At 48.9% G+C, this 10,059-nt stretch overlaps 1 protein-coding gene across 1 annotated transcript; it reads left to right on the forward strand.

Moving 5' to 3' along the window:
* Nucleotides 1-414: 414 nt before the first annotated feature.
* On the forward strand, nucleotides 415-9,689 carry LOC142471092 (extracellular calcium-sensing receptor-like). The gene is made up of 6 exons (XM_075577888.1): nucleotides 415-536; nucleotides 2,756-3,047; nucleotides 3,700-4,521; nucleotides 7,114-7,341; nucleotides 7,580-7,703; nucleotides 7,778-9,689. The coding sequence occupies exons 1-6, from the start codon at nucleotides 415-417 to the stop codon at nucleotides 8,692-8,694; spliced, it is 2,505 nt and encodes an 834-aa protein (XP_075434003.1). The 3' UTR covers nucleotides 8,695-9,689.
* The last annotated feature ends 370 nt before the right edge of the window (nucleotides 9,690-10,059 follow it).

Consider the following 10,059-nt stretch of genomic DNA (forward strand, 5'->3'; position numbering starts at 1 on the left):
ACAGACTTAGGGACCCCTCTCCCTGTGTGTGTGTGACACTGACAGACTGAGGGTCCACTCTCCCTGTGTTTGTGACAGTGACAGACTGAGGGTCCCCTCTAACTGTGTGTGTGACATTGACAGACTGAGGGACCCCTCTCCCTGTGTGTGACAGTGACAGGCTGAGGGAGCCCCTCTCCCTGTGTGTGTGACAGTGACAGACTGAGGGTCCCCTCTCCCTGTGTGTGTGACAGTGACAGACTGAGGGTCCCCTCTCCCTGTGAGTTAGAGATGAATCACATACACAGACAGAGCTGCTGTTTATACAGAATTGGAAGATTGCTCCCCGTTATAATGTGGGGGTTATACACATTAGCTGTGGAAGTGTGTATGTGCTGGGGGTCAGGGCGAGGATGCAATCTGTCTGGTGGAAATATGAATGAATATCTGAGCGAGGCTGGAGACGTTATTATAGGGGGAAGTTTTGCAATTCACGTGGGCAGAAGCTTCAGCGAAAACCTTTTCACAACCAAACCTACAGATCTTACATGTCAGAAGTAAGTTTTAATTGAATGTTACTATCTGTGTTGCAATCAGAGGAATCTGTGTTCCTGTGTAACACTGACAGAAATGCCCTTATCCCCGTGTGTGTGACACTGACAAACTGAGGGAGCCCCTCTCCCTGTGTGTGTGTGTGTGTGTGTGTGTGTGTGTGTGTGTGTGTGTGTGTGTGTGTGTGTGTGTGTGTGTGTGTGTGTGTGACACTGACAGACTGAGGGAGCCCCTATCCCTGTGTGTGTGTGTGTGTGTGTGACACTGACAGACTCAGGAAGCCCCTCTCCCTGTGTGTGTGACACTGACAGACTGAGAGAGCTCCTCTTCCTGTGTGTGTGTGTGACACTGACAGACTGAGGGAGCCCATCTCCCTGTGTGTGTGACACTGACAGACTGAGAGAGCCCCTCTCCTGTGTGTGTGTGACACTGACAGACTGAAGGAGTCCCTCTTCCTGTGTGTGTGTGTGACACTGACAGACTGAGGGAGCCCATCTCCCTGTGTGTGTGACACTAACAGACTGAGGGAGCCCCTCTCCTTGTGTGTGTGTGTGTGTGTGTGACAATGACAAACTGATGGAGCCCAAGTCCCTCTCCCTGTGTGTGACAGTGACAGACTGAGGGAGCCTCTGTGTGTGTGTGTGTGTGTGTGTGTGTGTGTGTGTGTGTGTGTGTGTGTGTGTGTGTGTGTGTGTGTGTGTGTGTGTGTGTGTGTGTGTGTGTGTGTGTGTGTGACAATGACAGACTGATGGAGTCCCTCTCCGTGTGTGTGTGTGTGTGTGTGTGTGTGTGTGTGTGTGTGTGTGTGTGTGTGTGTGTGTGTGTGTGTGTGTGTGTGTGTGTGTGTCACTGACAGACTGAGGGCACACTCTGTGTGTGACACTGACAGACTGAGGGAGCCCCTCTCCCTGTGTGTGTTTGTAACACTGACAGACTGAGGGAGCCCCTCTCCCTGTGTTTGAAACTGACAAACTGAGGGAGACCATCTCCCTGTGTGTGTGACAGTGACAGACTGAGGGAGCCCCTCTCCCTGTGTGTGTGTTTGACAGTGACAGACTGAGGGAGCCCCTCTCCCTGTGTTTGTGACACTGACAGACTGGGGGAGACCCTCTCCCTGTGTGTGTGGTGTGTGTGTGTGTGTGTGTGTGTGTGTGTGTGTGTGTGTGTGTGTGTGTGTGTGTGTGTGTGTGTGTGTGTGTGTGTGTGTGTGTGTGTGTGTGTGTGTGTGTGACAGACTGAGGGAACCCCTCTCCCTGTGTGTGTGACACTGACAGACTGAGAGAGCCCCTCTCCCTGTGAGTGTGACACTGACAGGCTGAGGGACCCCCTCTCCTGTGAGTGTGACACTGACAGACTGAGAGAGCCACTCTCCCTGTGAGCGTGACACTGACAGACTGAGGGAGCACCTCTCCCTGTGTGTGTTTGTGACAGTGACAGACTGAGGGAGCCGCTCTCCCTGTGTGTGTGTGTGTGTGTGTGTGTGTGTGTGTGTGTGTGTGTGTGTGTGTGTGTGTGTGTGTGTGTGTGTGTGTGTGTGTGTGTGTGTGTGTGTGTGTGTGTGTGTGTGTGTGTGTGTGTGACACTGACAGACTGAGGGCACACTGTGTATGTGACACTGACAGACTGAGGGAGCCCCTCTCCCTGTGTGTGTGACACTGACAGACTGAGAGAGCCCCTCTCCCTGTGTGTGTGTGTGTGTGTGTGTGTGACAATGACAGACTGAGGGAGCCCCTCTCCCTGTGTGTGTGTGACACTGACAGACTGATGGATTCCCTTTCTCTGTGTGTGTGACAGTGACAGACTGATGGAGTCCCTTTCCCTGTGTGTGTGACACTGACATACTTGTCCTATGTTAGAAAAGTTGGTTTAGCCAAGATAATCGTGTTGCTAAAGTCTTTATCTTCAGGGAAGGTCCGTTGTCCGCTGACCCTGCGCAATTCTTGAAATCTGCCTTCAGCTTTATCCGCCTGTTTCTTTATACGATACATTGCTTACCTTCTTCAAACTAACCCTATTCTGCATTGTAACATTAACCCATCCCTTGCTGACTCATGCTCACATAGTCCCATTGTCTTACTCGGTCTCTCTATTATGGTGGTCTCTTATGGGGGGTCTAACAGAGTGAAGTCCACGTGGGCATGTCTGACACTGACAGACTGTGTGTGAGTGTTTGTGTGTGTCTTCACTAACACCCTGTCTGTGATATTTCCTCATCTTCCTCTAGGTTTGATTCCCAGAGCTATCAGAGCATGCGAGCGATGATATTTGCTACAGAAGATATTAACTCAAACCCCGACCTCCTCCCCAACATCTCTCTGGGCTTCCAGATATTTGACTCCTGCATTTCCATGAGACGGGCAGTAGAGGGGACATTCTGGATGCTGTCGGGTGGACAAGGAAGCATCCCCAATTACCGGTGTCACAAAGGGTCACCTCTAGCAGGTGTCATTGGAGACTCAGCGTCAACACGCTCCATCCTATTGGCCCACATGTTGGGACTGTACAGATACCCCCAGGTAAGAGAGATATGTGTGTTATAAATAGATGGACTTGAAATAAGAGAGCACATGAGCATCAGTTTAAGATCTCCTGGAGGTCTCTTCTTCATGGGTACAGAGGAGCCACTTAGTGGCATCCTGTTAACCCTGTTAAGGTAAACTCCAGGTTATCAGTTACCCGTACTAAATTAATCGTATTTATTTTTGTCCTATGGACTAAATTTAGTAAAATATATGACGGTACCCAAAGGGTTAAATGAATGCAGCATAAAGCTATCTGTGATTTAGTGCAATTAATATTTTGATGGGAAACTGCAATGCGCAAGTCCCTCAGTGATACATAATAATACGTACACAAATTTCTTTCAAAAGATTTAATTAAATGGTTCCTGTGTTATTAGACTGAGGATCAAAATTTAGAAATCGCACAAATAAATTGCCAGACAATTTGGGAGGAGAGCAGGGATTGTGTATGTGTATAAATGTGAGGCCGATCTTATTCCTAGCTCCATATTCCATAAAGGGGGTATGTTTTTGTCTGTGGGTACAGCGCTTTAAAAACCACACAGGTCTCTTTTTCATGTGTAACCCCTGGTTAATAACTTAATTGACGGCGCCAAATGTTCCTTAGTAGAAGTTCTCTTCATTCTCATTTGTCATTTTTCGACAGATTAGTTATTTTTCAACCAGCCCTCTCCTCAGTGACCGGAATCTGTTCCCGTCCTTCTTCCGGACCATCCCCAGTGATGAGTTTCAGTCCCAAGGTCTGGCCCAGCTGGTGTCTCACTTTGGATGGACTTGGATTGGTCTCCTGGCTACTGACAATGACTATGGTCAATTTGGGATTCAGGTGCTCCAGCAGGAGATAGTCAAGGTCGGGGCTTGTGTGGCTTTTGTTGAGAACATCTTGACCGGACAACCCAACAGTAATGCTCCCCACCTCGTCCATGTCATCAGGGAGTCAACAGCAAAGGTAGTTGTGGTGTTGTCCTATGATACTGCATTTCTGCCAGTGGTGGAAGAGCTCGTGAGGCAGAACGTGACAGGGAAAATTTGGGTGGCCAGTGAATCTTGGTCAACCTCTGCTCTCCTATCCATTAAGAAGTTTCATAGGGTACTGGTGGGCACCATCGGTTTTGCCATAAATTCTGGGCAGATGACTGGGTTCTTTGAGTATTTACACGCCATTCACTCCTCCAAATCCCCAAATGATACATTCATAAGGGAGTTTTGGGAGCAGACTTTCTCTTGTATGTGGTGGGACCAGAAGAATGTCGATGGCTGGACAGGTAACACCACAATTCCACAATGTACAGGAAGAGAGAAGCTGGACAGCTCCATGGCTGAAGCAGGTCAGAGAAGCAGTCTCAATGTCTACACATCAGTTTACGCCTTTGCATGGGCCTTACAAAGCCTGATCCACTGTAAGCCTGGGAGTGGACCATTCCTTCATGGTGCCTGTGCCAACATCTCATCGTTTCAACCTTGGCAAGTAAGTCTAAGAATGTACTGTGTTCCTTCCCATAATCTGTTAAAAAGGTCACTGCCATAAGGTAACTTCTCTCCTACCTGGGACACACCCTTTAGACCAGGGGGTCAGCAACCTGAGGCTCGCAAGTTGCAAGTGGCTCTTTCTGCATCTCTGTGTGGCTGGAGTCCTGCTTCAGTTGCTGCCAGGCCCTGCGTCTCCACAGTGGCCTTCCTCTCTCCTGCACTGTACCACACCAGGCTCTAAAATGCCGGTGCACACTGGAAGCGTGTGCCGCAACTTCTGGCATGAGCGGACGTCAAAGACAGGCCTGGCATGGGACAGTGCAGAAGAGAGGCTGGCTAGCAGCTGGGGAGACTCCAGCATGGCTGGGCCCCTCGCAGCCACCGGCAGGACAGTGATGGAGAGGGGCAGCAGTGTGGGAGGCAGGCAGGCTCAATGTAGATGTACAGTATGTTTATACATACAGTATATTTTTGGTAAAATCTCCTTTCCTCCAACCTGAAGGGATGACCCTGAGTCCTTTGTACTGCCTGTGGGATGAATAGTTCTTTGGAAAGCTCAAACAGTAGCTCCCTGCTGTCTTTGTCACGTGTCACTCTGCGGGTGGGGAGAGACGTACTCAATACTCCCTTCTCTCTTTAACACTGTCACCCTGTGGAAAGAGGGACAGACTCATTGCTCCCTTCTGTTTGTGTCATCCTGTGGGGGAGGGACAGACTCATAACTCCCTTCTGTCTGTGTCACTGTGTCACCCTGCGGATGGAGGGACAGACACATACAGTAGCTCCCTTCTGTTTGTGTCACCGGGTCACCCTGCGGGGGAGGGACAGACTCATAGCTCCCTTCTGTCCGTGTCACTGTGTCACCCTGTGGGGGGAGGGACATACTCATAGATCCCTTCTGTCTGTATCACCCTGCGGGGGAAGGGATAGACTCATAGCTCCTTTCTGTCTGTGTCACCCTGGGTGGGAGGGACAGACTCATAGTTCCCTTCTGTCTGTGTCACTGTGTCACCCTGCTGGGGGCGGGACAGACTCATAGCTCCCTTCTGTCTGGGTCACCCTTCGGGGGGAGGGACAGACTCATAGCTCCCTTCTGTCTGTGTCACTGTGTCACCCTGCGGGAGGAGGGAAAGACTCATAGCTCCCTTCTGTCTATGTCACTGTGTCACCCTGCGGGGGGGAGGGACAGACTCATAGCTCCCTTCTGTCTGTGTCTCCCTGCGGGGTAAGGGACCGACTCATTGCTCAGTTCTGTCTGTGTCACTTTCACCCTGCAGGGGGAGGGACAGACTCATAAGGTCACTTTGCTCCTACGTGTTACTGACCTTTTAACCCATTAAACATGTCCCTGTCATTAGGTCACTTTGCCCCTATGTGGGACTGACCTTTTAACCCATTAACCATGTCCCTGTCATTAGGTCACTTTGCCCCTATGTGGGACTGACCCTTTAACCCATTTAACACATCCCTGTCATTAGGTCACTTTTCTCCAACGTGGAACTGGCCCTTTAATCTATTAAACATGTCCCTATTAATCGGGGACAATTTATGGACCTTTCAAAATAACTATTCATCCCACGGGCAGTACTAAGGACTCGGGGTCATCCCTTAAGGTTGGAGGAAAGGAGATTTCACCAGCAACAAATGAAAGTGTTCTTTACAGTGAGGGAAGTTACAATGTGGCATTCATCACCCATGGAGACTGTGATGGCAGATACAATAGATATCTTTAAAAAAAGATTGAGCATCTTTTAAGAAAGGAAAGATATACAGGGATATGCCACATGTTTCACTGAGTGGTTTTTTTTGTCTCCCCTCCTCTCTATCAATATACTGTAAATACAAATACAGAAAAAGTATCTGTCATCTAAATTGAACATACTGTTGGTTGAACGTTATGTCTTTTCTACCTCATATACTATTTAACAGCTGGTATGTTAAAATGGCATGTTCCAAATCTGTGTGTTGATGAAGGTTCGATGTGACAATTTGCCTCCCAGATCTGCTCTGACTAATGATTTCATGATATTTTCCCCCTTTTTGTGAATTCTTTGCTCCTACAAAAGAATGACCCTTTAACCCAGGGGGGGGCAAACTTTTTTCCCTGCGCCCCCCTGCCGGCTGTCCCCTCACTCCCGCGCCCCCCTCCCAACCCCAACTTACCCGCGCTCCGGCGTAATGACGTCACGTTGCCATAGCAACGTGACGTCACATGATCTCGCAGCGTCATTTTGACGCCGCGTTGCCATGGCGACACAGGGAGGAAGCCGCCGGAGCCACGGTAAGTTAGGTTTACAGAGGCCCTGCAGCTCCCCCGGCACTTAATTCAAGTGCCTTCGGGAAGCGCGCGGGGCCTCTGTAAACCCCGCGCCCCCCGTCGGCAGTGTCGCGCCCCCCCTGGGGGTCACGCCCCACAGTTTGCGCACTGCTGCTTTAACCCATTAACCACGTCCCTGTCATTAGGTCAATTTGCCCCTACGTGGGACTGACCCTTTAACCCATTAAACACCCCCCTGTCATAAGGTCACTTTGCCCCTATGTGGGAATTACCGTTTTTGTCACTGGTTAAATGTCTCACTTCTTCTTCTAGCTTCTCCATTACATTAAGAGTGTAAACTTTGAGACCAAAGACAAAATCCGGATGTTTTTCGATGCTAAAGGGAACCCCCCAGCCCTCTACGATATCGTGAACTGGCATCTGAGCGCCACAGGCTCCTTGGAGCAGGTGAAAGTGGGAAGTTATGACTCAAGCGCCTCCGATGGAAAGATCTTAAGAGTAAACAGTGCGGCAATTATTTGGGCCAGTGGGGACACACAGGTATGTCTGAGCAAACCTTATACTATGAGTAGGTTTGATGAATAGCTTTTCAACCCAGGCCACCTTTTATATTCACGTGAGAGAGAGAGAGAGAGAGAGAGAGAGAGAGAGAGAGAGAGAGAGAGAGAGAGAGAGAGAGAGAGAGAGAGAGAGAGAGAAAGCCCATGAGACCATGTAGAACTTTGAACTTATTTTATATATGGAGCAATTCCCCTCAATTCCATTGAATCTCCCATAGGTTCCTCTCTCGGTCTGTAGCCCAAGCTGTCCCTCTGGGTTTAGGAAGATGACCTCACCTGGAAAACCTTCCTGTTGTTTTGAGTGCATCCCATGTCCACAAGAAGAGATTTCCAACCAAACAGGTAAGACAGTTGCAGATATTTTGGGAAAAGTCATATAATTAATGATAAAAGTTGACCTCAGTGTCCCCTTCCAGATGCTGTGGAGTGCCACACATGTTCCTGGGACACGTGGCCCAGTCTTCAACATGACAGGTGTCTCCCAAAGACCATACAGTTCCTCTCCTACAAAGATCCACTGGGAATCAACTTAGCAGCCATTTCCTTCTCCTCTTCAATGATCCCAATTGGCATTCTGGGAGTTTTCATCAGCCACAGGACAACGCCCATTGTCCGGGCAAACAACTGGTTCCTCAGTTGTCTACTCCTGGTGTCCCTGTTCCTCTGCTTTCTCTGCTCTTTGACTTTCATCGGCTTCCCGCAACCTGCGAATTGTCTTCTACGACAGGTGGCATTCGGCATAGTCTTTACCCTCTGTATCTCCTGTGTCTTGGCCAAAACCATTACAGTTGTAATCGCCTTCAATGCCACAAAGCCGGACAGCAGATTAAGAAAATGGACAGGGACAAAGGTGTCCTACTTTGTCATCGGGCCGGGCATTTTCATTCAGCTGTGTGTGTGTGTGGTGTGGTTGTCCCTTTCCCCTCCCTTCCAAGAACACGACATTCAAACCAAACCCGGGGTAATCTTCTTTGTGTGTAATGAGGGCTCCCCCATTGCATTCTGGTGCATGCTGGGATATCTTGGCCTCCTGGCCAGCGCCAGCTTCATTGTTGCCTTCCTGGCCAGGCAGCTCCCTGACAACTTCAACGAGGCCAAATTCATCACCTTCAGCATGCTGGCCTTCCTCAGTGTCTGGGTGTCCTATATCCCGGCCTCCCTCAGCGCACACGGCAAGTACACCGTGGCCATGGAGATCTTTGCTATCCTGTCTTCCAGTTGGGCCATAGTGGTCTGCATCTTCGTGCCCAAATGCTTCATCATCCTCTTCAGACCCCAGCTGAACACAAAGAAGCATCTGCTAAGCAGCCATGCCAGTGGTGGCAAGGAATAGGCTTTTTATCCATGGTTATTCCTGGGGTCCAACATTAAATGGAGGTAGCAGATGGAGAGAGAATAAGGCTTAGAGGAGGTCTCTTCATTCAGTTCTGACCTACAGCCCCATGTGCTATTCCTGTGTACACAAAGCTCTGTCACTGCACCTCCATCCCTCTCTGGAGACTCCTCTGATATTCCTGTGTACACACAGCTCTGTCACTGCACCTCCATCCTTCTCTGCAGCCTCCTCTGCTATTCCTGTGTACACACAGCTCTGTCACTGCACAACCATGCTATCTAGCATGCGTGGGAAGTGGAACGCAACAGCCCTGCTTGTCATTAACCAGGAAGTGGAATGGGACGGTAAGGGGTAGCCGACCTTCATTAATAGAGGTCACGCCCAGCTCGTTACCCCTTAAACTGTATGGCAAGGGCTGAGAGTGTCAGCTCTTGGGTCTAAAATTGTACATTACCGTGTTGCCCTGTAATTCTTTTCCCCTTATACTGTCCCCCATAGGGTTATAAGCTATTTTATACTATAAGCTATATTATTATTATTATTATTATTATTATTTTGGGACAGGTAGCTAGATGGAGCTATACAAGTATTATCAGGTTGAGGCTGGTACTACGGTAGGGGTTTTTCAGTGCCGGTTGGACCATAATAGTTGTAGAGTTGGTATGGCTGGTACTCCGACTGGGGAAACGGTGGTGGCACATTGGATACTCAGGAACTACGATTATTCAACCTCTTTGTACCGATATTTCTCCTTTTTGAAGTTGCCATGATCAAACGTACCCACAAAAGATGGGTGCAGTGACCAACAAACCTCTTTTGCCGCCTGCACGCGTGTGGTTCTAATAAAGCAATCGTTTATTGACAAATTATGCTGTATAGAATTCTTCCAGCCATGCGGGTTTGGTGAATGTTTGAAGTATTCTTACTTGTCAATGATACAGTCTAGTCATAGATCACAGATAAAGTCGATTTCTTATCTGGTGCAGTATTAATAGCAGAAAATATAATGTACTGTTGTGCCGACAGTTATTGTAACACAAACCAGTGGCAATCGCCAAAAAGACCTAGGTACGTGCTGAGTACATGCTGGGTCTAGTTTAAGGCAAGTTTCAGGCATTACTGCATTGACTAATGGCCCATCAGATTTACAGTGTTGGTCCCTGGCAGTCCCAATCAAACTGAATAGGACTGCCAGGGACCCCTGCTGTGTTAATCCGATGGGTAATTAGTCAATGCAGAAATGCCTTAAACTTGCCTTAAACTAGCCAGGCTACACACAGCATGTACCCAGCATGTAACTGGCTAGTTTAAGGCAAGCTTTAGAATACTTGTAGTCTCGTCTGTATGTGAAACTGCATCGGG

Source organism: Ascaphus truei, chromosome 20 (genome assembly GCF_040206685.1).
Source record: "Ascaphus truei isolate aAscTru1 chromosome 20, aAscTru1.hap1, whole genome shotgun sequence".
NCBI classification, from domain to species: Eukaryota; Metazoa; Chordata; class Amphibia; order Anura; family Ascaphidae; genus Ascaphus; species Ascaphus truei.